The sequence below is a fragment of the Panthera tigris genome, chromosome A2 (assembly GCF_018350195.1).
Source record: "Panthera tigris isolate Pti1 chromosome A2, P.tigris_Pti1_mat1.1, whole genome shotgun sequence".
In the NCBI taxonomy this organism is placed as follows: domain Eukaryota; kingdom Metazoa; phylum Chordata; class Mammalia; order Carnivora; family Felidae; genus Panthera; species Panthera tigris.
The window spans coordinates 78,046,923-78,065,589 of record NC_056661.1 but is presented as its reverse complement, the minus strand read 5'-3'; the positions used below and the strand labels follow the sequence as shown (position 1 = coordinate 78,065,589).

The following is an 18,667-nucleotide window of genomic DNA, read 5'->3' as shown; positions in this document are numbered from 1 at the left end:
TGATTGGTTGTGGCCTTCCTCGGGCTCATACTGACTAAATGGCCAGGGGTGACCTCCGAGTAGCCAGATGCTGGTTCACTTGTAGGGAATGCCACCCCTACTGGGGCCACCAACCTTGGGCTGCTGGGCCCCCTCCTGCCACAGGCAGTTCTCAGATGTGAGGAGCAGGAGGGAGGGTCTAAGTCTGGCTTCCTTTCGCTATGTCAACTACTGTTCTCACTGCACCACACCGAGAGGTCAGGCCGTGCCAGCCCTACCCTTGTCCTGCCACTGCTCCTTCTCTGAACTTCTCTGGACTCCAGCCCGACTGTGTTTTGCTCACCACGCCTTGGAGCCTAGCATGGGGCCACATGGGGCATGAAAGCACCATATAGGGCAGCACCTGGCCACAAGGGATGGGCCACATCACTCCCAGTGGGCGGAAGTCTGCCTCACTACTCCAGTAATCTTCGTCCACAAACCACGTTGAGGGCTAGAGGGACGGTGGTTATGGATGCAGTCAAAGGGCCGGGTCTATTGCAGCCAGTCTGCCTTGAGAAGGGTCTGGTCCCAACTCAGAGCCCTACTCATCAATTCAGGGCAGGAGAAAAAGTCCCACTTCACTACCTTGCCTCCAAAGATGACAAGATGCCCTGGGAGCCTGGGTGGCTCAATTAAGTGTCTGACTTTGGCTCAGGTCGTGATCTCGTGGTTTGTGAATTTGATGAGTTGGAGCCCCATGTCGGGCTCTGCACTGACAGCAAGGAGCCTGCTTGGGATTCTCTCTTCCTCTCTCTCTGTACCTCCCCTGCTTGCCCTCTCTCTCAAAATAAAAAGAAAAATTTAAAAATTTTTAAAATTAAAAAAGAAAAAGAATGATAAGACATCTGGTTATAGGGCGGCTGAGACTATCATGGATGTCTATGCTTATGCCCAGCTTTTAGCATCATCTCTATGTCTCTGCTTTCTTTGCTCTTTCCACTTCTCTTTTGGGCTCTCTGTCAAGACACACGGTGGGTGTAGAATTTTAAGAGGGACTCTGAGCTCACCAGGGCCGGCTGGTTGGCCTCTTGGGTAACCATGCGGTCACAGAAGCAGGTAATCAAAGAACAAACAGTCCTGTGGTGTTTAGTCTCCCTAAGCTACCACCAAAGCCTGTTTGCTTTCTCACATGGCAACAAAGCCAGGAAGGGAAGATGAGTGGCATTTGGAATAAATGTTGGGTCTCGGGCGGGATTCAGCTACTGGGTAATATCCTGGAAGTGCATACAGAAGTGAACTATCCAGTATGCAGGGGGCAGTTTTTCTCCTGGTTCTCCTGGATGCCATGTCAGGTAGGAACTCCATTTTGTCCCTTGTTTGGGCTGCTCTCTGTTTGCATGATACCACTGAGTGATAATGTCCCCGAGGAGGAAATTGCATCTGGGAGGTCTTGCTCAATGGTGGGCTCATTGGCACTGGCGAACGAGATAATGCAATGACGGGGAGCCCGAGGAGGCTGGGCAGGTGCTCTGGGAAGGGGGCGCACCAAAAGAAGCTACAGTCTAGTCTCCAGTCTAGACTAAAGTCTAGTCTCTGTGCAGACTTCATTTTCTCCCCTTGGTAACTGGCCTGTGCCTGTCCTTCCAGGGTGTAAGGTTGGAAGAATGGTTTTCACTACAGAGCTTTGTGCGTATGTCAAGTCAGTCTTTGTGGAGACTCTGGCCTTTCTCTGGAGTCTTGTGGGGGCAACTTGAAGTTGGCAGATCATCCTATGGGAAAACTGAGGTATCAAGGGGCCATTGTCTTAGTCTTGAGCAAAGACAATGTCTTCGGATGAAGCACGAAGGATTGAACCTACTGCTTCTTGTAGTCCCTCTTCCTTATTCAAGAGCTTCAAGAATCCCGGGTGATCTCTTTAATGTTGTCAGCTTGGATTATGGAAATTGAGCTTTTTAAATTAAATCTTATTTTTGAATAGGTAGTATATGCAGAATGTGTGGAATTCAATCATGTGAAATTTGCAGATTAATTTAGGGATAATTTACATATTTGATGAGTTATGCAGGAACACACTGAGAGGAGTGGCAAATGCTTAGTAAATGGTAGTGCTTATTACGTATGACATGAGCCTTCCTGTTCAACTGTTCTAGACACTTGTTTAAGTCTTTGTTTTCCTCCAGATTATTTTAAGATTTCCTTCACAGGGATCTTGCACATTCTGATTATGATTATGTTTCCTTCTAGTTCTTCTTTTCCTTCTCCTTTTTCTGTATTTGTGGAAGGAATCTTATCTTCCCTTGTATGTTTTAACTGATTGTTGTACAATGGATCGAACCCTACTAATGACGTATCTCATTATTTGTAATGGTTTTCCAGGTGACTCTCACGCATTTTCTAGGTTTTGAAAATAATCAACAGTTATATTCTTCCTTGCCTATTTTTCTATTTTGTATTTATTTCTCTTATCTAATTACCAGGCCTGTACCTTCAGGCTGTTGTTAAACAATGATAAGTGGGGTGCTTGGGTGGTTCAGTCAGTTAAGTGTCTGACTCTTGATTTCAGCTCAGGTCATGATCTCATCACACTGGACACCACATCAGGCTCTGCACCGACAGCTCGGGGCCTACTTGGGATTCTCTCTCTCTCTCTCTCTCTCTCCCTCTCCCTCTTTCTCTGCCCTTCCCTGCTTGTGCTCTCTATCTCAAAATAAATAAACTTAAAAAAATAGAGTGTACATTCTTGTCTTATTCCCCATTAAGGATGATGTTAACTTTCGGCGTGAAACAGAAATGTTTTACATGTTAAGGAGATAACTTTTATTCTTTTTTCAGGTATTTATTTCTAAATCAAAATAGTTTTTAAATCAAATGCTTTTTCCAGATTTATGGAAATGACCATTTACCTTTCCTTTTTGGTCTTTTAATAACATAAATAAATGACTGGGTTTCCTCTAATTGAACCCTCTTGAATCTTGGGCTTTTCTACTTGGTAGAGGGACTGCGAGACTGGGTCTTGAGCAGCTCAGACTCTCACTTGAAGTAAACATTTGAGATTTTCCCAGAAATATAGGCTTCTAGGACCACAATCATTTGAGTTAAGAGGTGACATTGCCATTGAGGAAAGAGTGAATTTAGTAAGAACCCAATGTCTCATAGTGGATATGATCATTTGGAACCTTATTATTGGACGTGTGAAAGGGACAGATCACAAAGGTTTGCAATAAATACTTGAAATTTCTTATCAAAACCACACTCAACCCCCACCCCACCCCCATCTCCAAAAGACCATGCACTGTACCACGCTTTTGCTTCCAAAGGGAAAATCTTGGTTTTTGGAAGGTCTGCTGTGATGCAGACTATTTCCCTCTCACCTTCTTTTGTGAGTCTGAGAACCCGATTCTTATCCTCCCTCTCAAACACTAGAGTCACATGGGGGGAGGGGCAGCCACACTGGCACCTGCTTTCAGGGTGTTGGAAGCAGGCATCACCATAATAATCTCAAACAATATCCTCTTTCCTCTCATTTGGTCTAACTTCTCTGCATCCTCTAACACCCAAGTCAAGCTCCACCTCCTCCAGAGAGCCCACCTGGATTACCCCGACTCCTGGTGGGTACTCTTCCCACTGTACCGTGGAGCTCCTCTTGCCCACACGTGGGATGTATGCCAAGGTTTGAACACAGTGCCCCACACGAAATGAGTGCTTAACAAAAGGTAGTATGAGTTATTCTAGAATTCATCCGTCATGTTTCTGTTGTGTTTCCTCAAGGGGAAGGTCAGCCCTGCAATAACAGGTTTTGTATCTTACTGCTCTGTGGTCCCCGCATGTCACATACATATATAAGGGATCCAATAAATATTTGTTGTTTTCATGGATCATCATCCCTTTCTGGGTCTTCCCCCCCCCCCCACCCCACACACACATTTACTGATACCTTCCCCTACAACACAGAAATTTAGATCAGATGCCTGCTTGTACTGTCATTTAAATTAGCTTCTGTCCTTCCCACCCCCTGTTAAGATGAGAGAAATCAAACAGTTTCTCTTCAGGATGCTACAGATGTTACAGTGTCACACTCCCGCAATGGCTTACAGAGGAAAGCCCCACGAGAACATAAAGCAGACAAACCTCCCAAGCACGCCGGTGGAAAAGAGTTGAGATGAAACAGTCTTCGGGTTCTATCAGTACCAAAGGACCACACGCCATTCCTGAAGCTGGAGGACTTAGCAAGGGTTCCTCTGTGTATTCAAATCCACTGCCCACTGAAAGTTGTCTACATTTGAGAAAGTTCTTCAAGGGAAGTAATATTTGTATTACTCTCTTGGGGATTAAAAATTCCAGGGTGTTTAATGAAAGAAGGGTTCCTTGGTAGCTGGAAGATCCACATGAACATGAAAAAGGTAACAGTGCCATTGACTTGATTCTTCTCTGCAGAGCACCAGGCATGAGGCTAGCTCATGTCTCTCTAGGAAGACCCCCCAGGCTGGCCATTGCTCCTGATCTTGTGCTAGGCAGTGCTGGGAAGTCAAAAAGAGGACCAAGGCTCACTGTCTCAGGATCCTTGAGGAACTGGGTGCAACCTTTCGTTATTAATGCTCTCATCATTTCAAAAGGCAGGAACATGGAGCCCATCCCCTGAAAGTCTTTCTGTTGGCTGATCAATCTGATATATGGGAACCAACAAACATTGTAAAAGGCTTCTACTTCTTCTGTAACATCACTTTCCTGTGTAGAGTCAACCTCAGAGGAACAAAAGGTGTTCCTCCTCTCGGCACTCCCCCTACCTCCTTCCCATGGCAATCTGGTTGTCTTCCTCTCTCAAGTTCAAGAACTTAGTCTCTGGAATCCCTCTGTATTTCCACCCCCATGGAATTGGAAGAGGTTTGCCAGAAACCAGCCCTTCTCGGGCCAGCACCAGAGGGTTGCTCTGAGACACACACATCTTTCTCCTGCTACTTATGTCCCAGTGTAATTTCCAGAATCGCGAGTAGAGTCACCATCTTTTCTTCTGTGTCTTACTCAGGGCTCCCTGCTATTATTAGCCTTGCTTGGCATGGATCAGCTCCCCAAAGAAGACAGGTGAGAATCCCACCTAGGGAGGTATACATCTTGGAAATTAAAGGCACAGGAAGACATTGCATATACTGAAACAATATTCTATAATGCTTGATGGTTTGGCGAGTATATGCGTTTTCAGTGTATGGTATCTTTGCTGTGAGAGTGAAATCTAGTAGGCCTAGAATTATCCTGAGTTGCTTCACTGAAGTTCCTGCACAAAACTGACCTCTGCTCAAGGCAAGAAGCACACTGATTAACGGTGCCGCTCCCACAGGTCCTGGGAGTTTCCAAACTATTTGTATGGGCCTGCAAGCATTGTTTATTGACAACAGTAAGATTGATGATTTGCACCTGGCTTGGAAGGCCCTGTTGTGGAAGCTGGTTATATAACAAGATGGTGCCTACATGACCAACAGAATAGAAAAATGTCCAGTGGAGACTCTATTTGGGGTTCCCAGGTTGTGAGGTATCATTAGATACGTCAGTGGTCTCTGATCTGAGCAAGTGCATTCTGTTATGACCCTTAGGGAAAACAGGATGAAAAAAACCAGTGCCTGGCCTCTCTGATCCTCAAGACATGAGGCCACCTTTAGTCCTGGTGCAGATATTCACTTAATGTTGTTGCTATACTGCCTCCTTTTTCTGTAATCAACTGTAGATTTGCAAGCGTTCTCTCTCGGGTTCTATGAGTCTTGTTTAGCAATTGAACTCTGTTTAATGGCTACCATTAGTGCAGCACCATAGCCCTGAGAGATAGAAGCGGACAGAGGGCCCCAGAGAAGTTAAGGGACCAGCCCAAGGTCACACGTTAAGTAGTGGCAAAGCTCAAACTTGAAGCAAGAGCTCCAATTCCAAATCTCATTCTTTTTTCACAACACTCCTTGATCTCTCTCCCTACCATTTTGATTAGCTAGTGGAGAGAAAGAAAAGGTACTTACTGAGTGACGGTCTCAGGCAAGGACTGCCCTGTATTGAAATCACACTGTGAGAGCAGCTGCGTTCCTGGAGGGAGAAGATGGCATCACCCACGCTTCCTGAACCACACGGTCACTTTGGTGTCGGAGGCCCAGGGTGGCCAGCTTCTTCCCCCACAACTGAGGCTGCAAAGGCCTTAATTATTCCAACACGGCTTCCAGGAGGAGGCCTTGTTTGTCCATATCTGGCAAGGCAGCGCTTTCGCTCATTTCGAAACAAGTGAGCACATCATCCATCCAGATCCCAACCCCAAGCAAGATGTTTCAGTGGGCTCGGTGACTGATAATAAATCTTCTGCGTGTTCTTTCTTTTTCAAAGTGTACGCTTCAAGCAATTCTAATTTGATCCTTAATTAAGATGCATGTGTAAGTCAAATTCCATTAAAGCCTCTTTCTTGCTCAGACCGCCAGAGAAAGTTTGGAAGACCAGTTTCAGAAGGCAAGCGCGTGGTGTCTTAGGAAGAGCCTTTCCTTGGCTTCTAACCTTCCCTCTGTCCTTCCCCCTTCAACATATCTCCCTCACTACCTTGTAAAATATGACCATTCACGGAGGAGTATGAAAGCTCTACAAATAGGAGGGGGCAGTGTGCGGCTGTGCAAAGAGCCTTGTGCTTGGAGTCAGGTGCCTGGGATTGGAAGGCTGGTTCTTTCATGGAATTAGTTTCCAGAACCCAGGGCTTATCAAAGTTAAAATGAACACAACAAGATCAGTGGAAACACTCTCTGCAAAGCAAACTAAATGGTATCAGTGGGAGATATTTGAAGAGCACGGCTTGACCCGCCTTCTCAGTTCATCAAAGGAGTCGCACCAAGGTTGGTGGCCATGGTAAGCTGCCTGTTCAGGGCAAGGCTGTGGAAAGCCCCGAGTGGCACCTAGCAAGCCTCTCACACCCTGAGCCCATGTCAAGCTAATACCCCAGCATGATTCCTTATGTGTTCCCCCAAACAGCCTCTTACAGATTGCATCGCCACATCTAACATCTGGGTGGAGGGGCCAATTTCTTACCAGGCCCCAGCACCATCAGGATGCATGGTGCCTTATGTGCATGGTCACCCGATGGGCACGTGACAGACGGTCTGTAGTTGGTATGTACCATCTGTCATCTAGAAGATCCAGAGGCAGTGATCCAGGCCTGCCACAGCCCCTTACTGAGTGCGATCACAGATGTGCAGAATGGTGATGGTAATACCTACATGGCAGGATTGTGTTTAGAACAGCTGAGATCAGGCAGGAAAGCCTACACAATGCCTGATGAGTAGGAGCTTAGAAAAAGCAAGTGGTTACTTGTTTTCAGTCTATTCATTTGGGCACACCCTAACTGCAGGCTGCTCTGGAGAAAAACCAAGGGAGTTCTAGCTTTGCTTAAATACGAGCAGAAGCTTCCTTCCTCTTGACTGGAGAGGCCCAGGTTACTGGGGTGAGTGGGAAGGAGCAGGCGAAGGTGGGGGTGGGGTCCCTTGAAATTGGCAACCTTTCATTTTACTTATTAGGACTACCCTTGTTTTGCTGAACAGAGGAAGCACTGGTGAACAGCTGGGAATGGGGAGGGGGGCCCTGGTGATTTTCCACTGTGGGAAAAGAGAGCAAGAGGGAATTATGCCTAAAATAACTTAAGCACCAAAGCAATTGATTAATTTGCTCATTTAAAAAAACTATTTTTGGGGGCGCCTGGGTGGCTCAGTCGGTTAAGCATCCGACTTCAGATCAGGTCATGATCTCGTGGTTCATGAGTTCAAGCCCCGCGTGAGGCATCTGTGCTGATGGCTCAGAGCCTGGAGCCTGTTTCAGGTTCTGTGTCTCCCTCTCTCTCTGACCCTCCCCCATTCATACTCTGTCTCTCTCTGTCTCAAAAATAAATAAACGTTAAAAAAAATTTTTTTTTTAAATAAAAAAACTATTTTTGGGAACTCTTTGCCTCTAAATATTCCAAGCTTACTATTTTGCTCTCCATTTTTAAGAGGAGGGGAGGGGCAGAGAGAGAGAGAGAGAGAGAGAGAGAGAATCTCAAGCAGGCTCCATGACCTGACCCTGAACCCTGACCCCTGGGGTCATGACCTGAGCCTAAATCAAGAGTCGGGACGCTCAAGGAACTGAGCCATTTAGGTACTCCTTGCTCTGAATTTTTATTACAAGAATGCTGTAATATTAGAGTCATTTTGACAGATTAAAAAAAAAATCTATCCGTAACCATGTTACCCTAAACCTCAGCTGTTTTTTCTGAGCCCTTGCACAGTCCTTGTCCGTAAAACTGGCTAATCCTGCAATCAAAAATAACTTGTGTACAATGTATTTTAGTCTCTAAACTAAGATGATTTTAGATTTATTTTTTAATTTTTTTAATGTTTATTTATTTTTGAGAGAGAGAGAGAGAGAGAGAGAGAGAGTGTGAGTGGGGAAGAAAGAGAGAGGGAGACACAGAATCCAAAGCAGGGTCCAGGCTCTGAGCTGTCAGCACAGAGTCTGATGCAGGGCTCGAACTCACAAACCGTGAGATCATGACCTGAGCCGAAGTCGGACACTTAACCGACTGAGCCACCCAGGCACCCCAATGATTTTAGATTTATGAAAGCTTCTATCAGTATGTTTATATTTCCATTTTTCCTACATTTGCATCTACTTCTCTGAAGCCCCGCCCCCAATTTTGAAATAAAAACATTCTCTTACAAAAGCCAGCATTTTTCCACGGCTGGTTTGTTTCTAGAAGTTGTACACCTTTTGGTAGGACTGATCCTCTTACTGCCCCCTGTACTTCCTCCCAGAATTCCAGGTGGTTCGTCTCCCAGGGCTAAAGGTGGCCACGATCAGGAAGCTGCCTAACAAGTAGGGCTTCAGCATAAAGTTTGGTTCTGTTACTTGTTATTATTCAGCTCAGTTTCCTCATCTGTAAAATGGTGACATTAATGCCTATGCGAGAGGATTGTTTCGAGGAGTAAATGAGAGAAAGGATTTTACCTTATGCACTTATTTGGCAACTGGAGAAGTGTACTGAGTTCCTAGAGCTGTCACAGTAAACTACCACACAGTGGATGGCTTAGAACAACAGGAACTGAAATGCCGATAGTTCAGGAGGTCAGAGGTCTGAGGTCAAGGTGGGGACAGGGTTGGTTCCTTCTAGAAACTCTGAAGAAGATCTGTCCCATGTGTGCTTCCTAGCTTTTGGTGCTTGCTTGCTTCTCCTTGGCTTGTAGATGCATTAGTTCAATTCCTGCCTCTAACATAACATGCTTTTCTTCCTCCTGTGTCTCTGTGTTCTGTCCTCTTCTTATAAGGACATCATTTGGTGGGTCAGGGCCCTCCCTAATCTGGAATGATCTCCTCTTAACCAGTTAATCGGCAAAGACTCTATTTCCAAATCAGGTACATCCTGAGGTTCTGAGTGAACGTGGGTTTTTTTGGGGCAGGACAATTTTCACCCCCCCTCCCTCACACACACACACCCTGAGTAAGCATCACCATGGAAGCATGAAAGAGCAGGAGCTGCTGGTCTCCTCTATATTGGCAAGATCTTGCAGAGTATCGAGGAGACCTAAGAATGTCCCAGGATTTTCCTGGAAGAAGCATACTTTCTCTTAAATTGTCAAAGTCCCTGTCTGACGTGCAGTCCAAGGCAATGCACGCGCCTTCACTGAGTCTCATGTTTTCTTGTCTGTGAAATGGGAGTTAATGTATCAATCAAGATGTACTCATTGACCCTCTCTGCATGATGCCCCCAGCATCCAACAATAACAAACAATTGTCCTGGAGATTACTTACAGATGTAAGGAGATCTAACATGATTTTGGGGCTTGCCAATCATGATCGCCCCATTTTTGATGACCTCTGAATCAAACACTGACACAGACGAGGCAAATAAACTCTTGTAAACTACCTGAGTCATGATGGGACTAGGTCCTTCAAGTGAATGTCCGTCTCCAAAGGCATCATGTTTCTGTTTCTCTAGCCCTTCACAAAGAAAAGAGAAGGGGTGTGGGGAGACAAGAGAAATGCGGCAGCTTTATTTACAGAATGACAAAAGCAGATTTCATGGTTGTTTTGTGGTGGTTTTCTTGGCTCCCAGAAGATCTCACATTTCCATTTCCAGTCCTGGCAAGAGTGACCAGGTTCCATCGTTGCCCCGAGCTACGAGTTGAAACCATAGAGCTAGCTGTTAAGTCCTTTTTCCCAGCACAAGGCTTTATGTTCATGTTGTTTTGCATCCTTCTTAAACCCACAGGGAGAGAAGCACTACGCCTAATCCATTTGCCTGCTACAAGCAACGTGGCTGAGAATTCTCCACCTGAGACTTCAGTACACAAGTTTTCTGTGAATTTATCAGCATCGCTGGCACCTGTGACCCCAGGGTTTCCCCTGATCATCAACTCAAGCCCCCTCACTGATGCCTTCAAAGTGAACTGGCTGTCAGGCACCGACTTTGAGGCAAGCACATCTCACTCCCAGGGGGAGTTGTCCACAAAGAGGGGTCCTGAAGCTGAGAGTGGATGGGATTCCAGATCAGTGATCATTTCCTCCTCTTTCCCTGGTTCAATCTCTCCTCTAGTAAGATCCACAAGGGCTGTTTGGGGCACCGTAAAGCCCTCTGTGCTAGATGCCCCAGAGCACTTGGGACCTTCTTTCTTCACTCAATCCAGTGCAGTGACCAAATGCCCAATTTATTACAAATAAAAGTCTTGTTTCTTATTGCCAACCGCCCTTACATGATATCAGGTGTTAGAAGTGTACTGACAGTAACTAAATTCTTTGGGTGGCATAGTTTGGGTATTCGTCTCCTCAAAAGCCAGGCGCTGATGAACTTGTGTCCGGTGATGCTGCTTTTCTCGAATTCTGTGATTTTTCAGAAGGAAATCTATGAGGAGACTTATTTAATATGGAAGAACACACCCTTCATAGAAATCCAAGTCTAAATGGGCAGCTGTGCTGTGTGACTGTTTCCTCATGGATAATTTAGACTCAGTAATTCACATTCAAGAGCCATGATTTGAGGGCCAGAGCACAGGAACACAGTGTTCTCGGCACCCCATTCAGGACGTCTTCACCTCAGTATCCAGTGTACATTCCCGGGCCCCAGATGCTGGTTCTGTGACTCACCTGCCCTGTCTACCTGGCCCTTGACATCTGGTTCATCTTCCACAGCTGCTGTTCATCTGTTCCTATAAGCCCTGCCAATTGCTTGCACTTACACAGCATGCGGTATTGGCTGGACACTGTGGAACCTGTTCTACATGTGTTTACTCTTGTAATCTTCCAACAACCCAATGATTTTATTTATATTACTAGCCCTTTTTACAGATGCAGGAAACCGAAGCAAAATTTAACAGAGATATGAGATACCTTGCCCTGGGTTGCACAGCTCTCAGGTAGCTGAGCCAAAGCTAGAACCCAGGTAGCCTGACTTTATATCTCTGACTAGTCTTATAAACAGCTTCATTGAGATATAATGTGTACATCATAGAAGTCACCCATTTAAAATGTACAATTCAGGGGGCACCTGGGTGGCTCAGTGGGTTAAGTGGTTGACTTTGGCTCAGGTTATGATTTCATGGTTCGTGAGATCGAGACCCGCATTGGGCTCTGTGCTGACAGCTCGGAGCCTGGAGCCTGCTTTGGATTCTGTGTCTCCCTCTCTCTCTGCCCCTCCCCCGCTCTGTCTGTCTCTCAAAAATAAATGTTTAAAAAAATAAAAATAAAAAATAAAATGTACAATTCGGTGGTTTTTAGCGTTTCACAGACCACCACCACAATCTAATTTCAGAACATCCCATCACGCCCAATTGAACCCCTAGTCTATCGGCAGTCACTCCCCTTTTCCTATTTCCCCCAGTCGCTGGCACCCACTAATCCCTTTCTGTCTTAACGGATTTGCCTATTCTGCACATTGTCTCTGAATAGATTTGCATTGTACGTGGTCTTTAATGACCAGCCAGTTTCCCTGAAGCAAAAAAGTTTCATGGGTCACCCATGTTGTATCGTGTGTCAGTACTTCATTCCTTTTTGTGACTGAATCATATTCTACCATCTGGACAGACCACATTTTGCCCATCTGTTCATCAACTGACAGACATCTGGGTTGTTCCCACTAAGAGCTCCCTCCCTTAGCCTCGATAGTCTATTGCCTTTAATGATGATGGTGACTGTGCTGCTTCAGATATGCATCCTGATCTCTTGATGTTACTACTGACACTGATATTATCACTGTTTAAAGTGCTTTATTGCTGGGGCACTTGGGTGACTCAGTTGGTTGAGCATCCAGCTCTTAATTTCAGCTCAGGGCATGATCTGAGGGTGGTGGGATCGAGCCCTGCATTGGGCTCTCTGCTGAGTGTGGAGCCTTAAATCCCCCCTGCTTGCATTCTCTCTTTAAAAAAAAAAAATCAAACAAATAAAAGTAAAATGCTTTATTCCAGTTCAGAACTAAGATCATAAAGAGACGGCAAGTTTAACTGAATTGTCTGAGATCACATAGCTGTTAAAGATGAAATAAGCACTTAACTCAGGTCACCTGACCACCAATCTTAGGCTTTTTTTTCTTACATTGCCATGCACATTGTTGCTGTTTTGGCAAGCCCCCAAATCAGGTGGAAATACCTACCTTTTCCATGTTTGATGGGATTCACACAGGGCTATCAGTCAAGGAAGAATTCCATCCTATTCCTGAACTCTAGAAATGGCAATTTTGTTAGCACCTCAACTGATGTGGGCTCCAGTGTTCAGGGGGCTGTCCCAGCCCTGGTGCCCTCCTGGACTCTGTGCCAGCACTAGGACCGGCCACGCATTCATAAGTCCTGAAGCTATTCTTAAGAATTGGTTGCTTCTCCCCAGAAACCACCCAATGGCATCAACTATCGCCTCCAAAAAGATCTTATTCTCGGGGTGCCTGGGTGGCTCAGTCAGTTAAGCGTCTGACTCTTGACTTTGGCTCAGGTCATGATCTCATGGCTCATGAGATCCAGCCCTGTGTCGGGCTCTGTGCTGACAGTGTAGAGCCTGCTTGGGTTTCTCTTCCTCCCCATCTCTCTGCCTTTCCCCCATGCATGCTCTCTTTCTCTCAAAATAAATAAACATTAAAAAAAATCCTTTTCTCCTACCCCAAATATTCATAAGAGCTACCACCACAGTAGAACCTGACTCCTCCTTGGGCTGACTGGACAGTCTGCAGGAGAAGTCCAATGGTGAGGTTTTTGGGTCTCTGGTCCAGAGGTCTGGTTACCGTTGGCCTTGGGACTTCATTGTACAGGGCTTTCAGAGGGTGACCTCTGAATCACGCCAGAGCTCAGGCCTCTCTACTTTCAAACACAGCTGCTGAGACTTCTGGGGACAGGGGGCAGGCAAGGAGGATTTGTGACAATGATCTAATGATAACAACTCATGTGTATGGCGCATTTATCATATACCAGGAATCCCCCTAAATTTTTTGTGAATTCATTGATGTAATACTCACAATAGGACCATGAGTGCTGTACTACCATTATTTACATGTTAGAGGTGGGGCACGGAGGCATGGAGAGGCCAAGCAGTGTGCCCAGGTTCACTTAGCTAGTTGGTGGCCAACTTGAGACTTGGGATCTGGCAAGCTGGCCCAAGAACCCTAGCTCGCAGTCCCTACTCTGCGCTGGCCAACTATTGCCCAGCAAGAGAGATGTCAGAGCCCCATTTGGCCACATGTGGCCAATTGTTAGTCATGGAGTTTTCTCCCATAACAGCAGCAAGAAGGATAACTCTGAGAGGCACCTGGGTGGCTCAGTTAGTTAAGAGTCCGACTTCGGCTCAAGTCATCATCTCACGGTTCATGAGTTCGAGCTCCACGTTGGGGTCTGTGCTGATGGCTCAGAGCCTGGAGCCTGCTTTGGATTCTGTGTCTCCCTCTCTTTCTACTCTTTCCCCACTTGTTCTCTCTCTCTGTCTCTCTCTCACCTCTCTCTCAAAAATAAATAAACATTAAAAAGAAGAAGAAGAAGGATAGTTCTGAGAAGCTGGGCAGGCATGCAAGCATTGCTCTGAGGTCGTGTGGAGGCCTGCACCTGCCCCTCTTTCTCTCTCAGCCAGACTCTCCTATTTCCTCACCCACTGTCACCAGCAAATTTGTTGAGCTTTGACCAGAATGACCTCAGACTTAACATACCTGAGACCAAACATTGTCTTTCATCCTAACTCGGCAGCCAGATTGCCTGCAACCAAATGGAGGCTCCACTGCTCCCAGCAATGACCTTTGGAGCACCTTCCCCTCCCTGGCCTAGTCTCCTTACCCGTGAAACACGGGGAACCTTCACCAACCTGCGGTTGTTGCCACGACTTAATAAGATCCTCGGCAAAATGGCTTGGCAAGAGCCCGGCACGTAAACACTTAATAAATGCTGGTAGCAACAGCAAAAACAACTCCCCCATTTGTGTTGGTAGCAACCCAGTTCCTCTAACTCCAAAATGTAGTATTTTGGACTCTTTCTTTGACTGTATTGTTTCCTTCCTCTGGGGAATCAGAGCTAGTTCCCAAGGACACAGAGCTGTCAGTAGGTAATATTGTGGTAAAAGATCTGCTCAAGCTTGGGGTTCAGGAGAGGCCTCCGGGCTTAGCAGGAAGCTCGGGTCTAAATCAAGGAAACAGAATGGGTCATGACAGAGGGAGCTGCTCTGGGGGACAAATGCTCACTGCACGGTTTCTGGCTCTCATTTGCTGGGTGCTTGCTCAGTGTTAAACAGTGATCTAAGTGTTCCATGGCTTCACTCATTTCATCCTTACAACAACCCTCTAAAGTAGATGCTCTTAATGTCCCCATTTTACAGATGGGGAAATGGAGGCACAGATAGGTTAAGGAATGGGAAGGCTGGGCTTTAAAGCCAGTCAGCCTGGCTCCAGAGTCTATGCTCTGGACGCCTCACTTATGCTGCCTCTCTCCTTACAGGCATCAGACGCAGAGACAGGTCATCTCCACATACGTGGGCGCCAGGCTGACCCCTGCTCACAGTAGTGACAAGACTACATCTTTGTCTCTCTCAGCCCTCCTCCACACTTTCTCCCTCCACTGCACATACTCATTCCCATCTTCAACCAGCCCAGATCTGCAGCCCAGATCTTGCAAAGTCAAACATGAAACCCATAGCCGCCTTCATGAAGCCTACCCTGGCTAAACATGGCTCACAATGAACTCTGCCCCCTATTCTTTGTTATAATATCCTGTCTTATACCTCACCTGTTTAACTAGGGCGAGGATTATTTACCTACTTTAACTAGGGCGAGGATTATTTACCTACTTATAATCATGTGGAAGCAAAATCAGGGAAAGGTACAGGACTTCCCCAAGGTCACACCAAAGTTCAGCCATGAAAGCGAGATTGGAACTAAGTGCTCTCCTCACGACAGGATACTGAATGCCTGCCTGGCCCCATTCGTATTAACAACCAAAAGGTTCCATTAGGATAATTAAGACATTTATGAAATGTCCGAAAGGACTCTGGGCACTCCGTGGTCTGAGCTGGTGGCAGGAGTGTGCATGTAGACATGAGAGGACACCAGCTGGCCTCCAGTTAGCCTCAGCAGAACCCTCCCATCATGGACTTCCCGGGTTCCTGCTGATGATTCTGGTGATGTCTCTCTATCCCTGGTTCTTGGTATCCCTCCCACATTTCCAAAACATAATTCAGAGGACAAGTTTCCAATAGTGGAAGGATGTGTGGAAATGTACAAAAACACTAACAGGGTGTTGATATAAGTATATATTGTTCCTTATTTCTGCAGATGTATCCTTCCCTTGTTTACTCTTGGACATGGCCTTGGGAAAGTTAGCATGGCATGCTACGCCAAGATGCAACTTAACAGCAATCACAGGAAAGTACAGTGTCAGAAAACCTAACTACATTCAGAGTAGACTTGTCTAGGCGCCAACCCCAAGTAGTGACAGGCAGGGTTTTAACTCCTGGCTTTCCATCTCCAGTGGATGGAACCAGGATGTCACCTAAATATTTTTCTTTCCCAGGAAAAGTGGCATCACATGCAGGAGCCCCTTTAGTGGAGTGTCATGGGGCTTCTGTTGGACGGACTAAGGAAAAACAACCCCTTCCTTTGACAGTGAGGGAAAGGATGCTGGTTGTTTCCTTCCTAGTAACATCCCTTTGCAAAATGCATGTATACCAAACATACCTTCTTCCACAGGGTTACTAAGAATTCTGCATTTGCTTTTAGGTTGTCACCAGTGGGAAGGAACAACTAGACTTTGAAATGGAACCAAACATATTTGAGTTGCAGATTTATGTTAAGGATGACGTTGGTGTCACTGACCTACAGATCCTGACCGTCCAGGTAACAGATGTGAACGAGCCGCCTGAGTTTCAAGGCAACTTGGCAAAAGGTAAGATACACGGCGGGGTGTGCGGTACGGCCAGACGGTGGCACAGGGGAGGACCCTGGGGGGGCTGAGCAAAGCAGACAAGTAAGTAAACAAGCAGCTGTTTCCCTGGAAAAGGCATCTGCTTAATGAGCAGGGAATAAATGAAATGTCCTCCAGCACAGGACTCCCAATAATGATGCCCAACAATTTACAAAGCCCCTCACCTCTGTCGCTTCTCTTGGGAATCTCTCAGACCTGGGGAGGAAACTGAGGCTCTGGGACCTCGAGTGGATCATTCTGGAGGAAGCTGGGATGAGCCCATCAGAGACTCATCACCGTGTGCTGGGGTCATTGACTCGCTTGTTAATTCTCCCCATGGAGGCCTGGAGGGCAGTGTGTGACTGGGCTCTGCTGCAGAGCAGGGACAATATAAAGGACTGGAGCATAGGGTAACTTACTGCATAATCTTGCCCATGCTCATGCCTTTGAATGCCATCCATACTGACAATCTCCATTTTAGTCCAGTCTTCTCCTCTGAACCCCTGACTCAAACATCTAGCCATCTTACCCAATATCTCCATCTGCCATGTCTAGTAGGCACCTGGGATACTGTGAGGTGACTTTTGGAATGTCCCCAGGTCACCCAAACCTAAGTAGGTTGGCCAGTGGAGCCAACCATGTGATTAGAAGGTTGCAACTCTGACTCCCATCCTCCACTTTGCCCCCACCTCTGTGGAGGGAAGGGGGGTGGAGACTGAGCTCAATCACCAATGGCCAATGATGTAATCAGCCATGCCTTTGTAATCAAGCCTTCATAAAACCACAAAAGGGTGGGACTGGCAAAGCTTCCAGGTTGGTGAACAAACTCTCTCTTCCTGGAGAGTGGTGTACCCAGAGAGCATAGACGCTCTGTGCCCTTTTCCCCATATCATACCCTATGCATCTCTTATATCTATCTGTTCTTGAGTTATAGCCTTTGCAATAAGCTAGTAATCTAGTAAGTAAAATATTTCCGAGTCATGTGATCCCCTCTAGCAAATTCACCAAACCCCAAGAGGGGATGGTGGGAAACTCAGACTTACAGCTTGTGGGTCAGAAGCACAGATGACAACCTGAACTAGAAATTGACATCTGAAGTGGCGGGGGGTGGGGTGGGGGTGGAGGTAGTGGTGGACATGTCTCGTGGGACTGAGTTCTTGGCCTGTGGAATCTGAATGCTGTCTCTGGGTAGATAGTATCAGAATTGAGTCGAATTGTAGAACTGCCAGCTAGTGTCAGAGGATTGCTTGGTGGTATACAAAATCTGCCCCACATTGGAATCGGTGTCATAACGTGACATTTCCAACTTGACATGCCCCCAAACCAAACCCTCAGCTCCCACTCCACTCCCGACCCCCCCCACCCCCCACCCCCCAAAATCTGCTTCTCCTGTCTTTCCCCTCTTAGCTAATGGCACCTCCAGCATTCCAGTTGCTTGGACCAAAACTTCAAAGTCAGCCATGACTCCTCTCTCCTTCATACCCAACATCAAAACCGTTGGGAAATCTTGCCACTTCCAAGTCCACGCAGTCTGACCGCTGCCTGGCATCCCGTCACTACCACCATGGCACAAGGCACCGGTCAAATGTCACCATACATGACTGCATGGCTTATTGCAGTGGCCGGCTAACTGGTCTCCCTGCTCTGCCCTAGCCCCTGCCAATCTGTTCTCCACATAGCAGCCAGAAGGATCTTGGGAAATATCAGTTAAATCAAGGCACCCCTCTGCTTAAAACCCTACAGGAACTTCTCATCTCCCTTAAAACGAGAGCCAGAGACTCCTTAAGGCAATCCAAACTGGCAAGACTGTTCCAGCCTCCACCATGTCCTCTCCCACACATTTCCTGCTACTCCTCTGCTATGGCAGTCCCGGCCTCCTCACCGGACTGTCAGTGCCCCAGGCACCACCTGTCAGAGTCAGCGTCTGCATTTACTCTTTGCCCCTCCCCCATATTTATGGCGGCACCTCATTTCTTTAAGAATCTTGACTCAAGTGTCGGCGAACCTTCCACAACCACTCCATTTCACGTTGGAACCCAACCCACAACACACCATTCCCTGATTTTCCCCGTGACGTCGCTCCCTAACATTCACATATTTTGCTCATTTCCTTTGTCTGGATCTTCCCACTATAATGGAAACCCAGTGAGAGCAGGGCTTTGGGTATGGGGAACCGCTGCCTTCCCAATGCGTAGATGGATCCGTGTCTGTTGCAGTAGTGAGAACTCAGTAAATACTGACTTGAATGGAAGCACAAGCAGTGACGAAGGTGAATGGGAGCTGGAGCTCCGATGGAAGGTGGACTGGGTTTGAATTTT

General features: G+C 46.7%; 1 protein-coding gene across 1 annotated transcript in view; it reads left to right on the top strand.

Moving 5' to 3' along the window:
- Positions 1 to 1,223: 1,223 nt before the first annotated feature.
- Positions 1,224 to 18,667, top strand: part of CDHR3 (cadherin related family member 3) — a 65,515-nt gene continuing 48,071 nt past the window's right edge. The window contains exons 1-3 of the mRNA XM_042964541.1: positions 1,224 to 1,313; positions 10,208 to 10,410; positions 16,166 to 16,331. Of these exons, the coding sequence (XP_042820475.1) occupies positions 1,268 to 1,313; positions 10,208 to 10,410; positions 16,166 to 16,331 (415 nt within the window). The 5' untranslated portion in view covers positions 1,224 to 1,267. The remainder of the gene's footprint in view (positions 1,314 to 10,207; positions 10,411 to 16,165; positions 16,332 to 18,667) is intronic.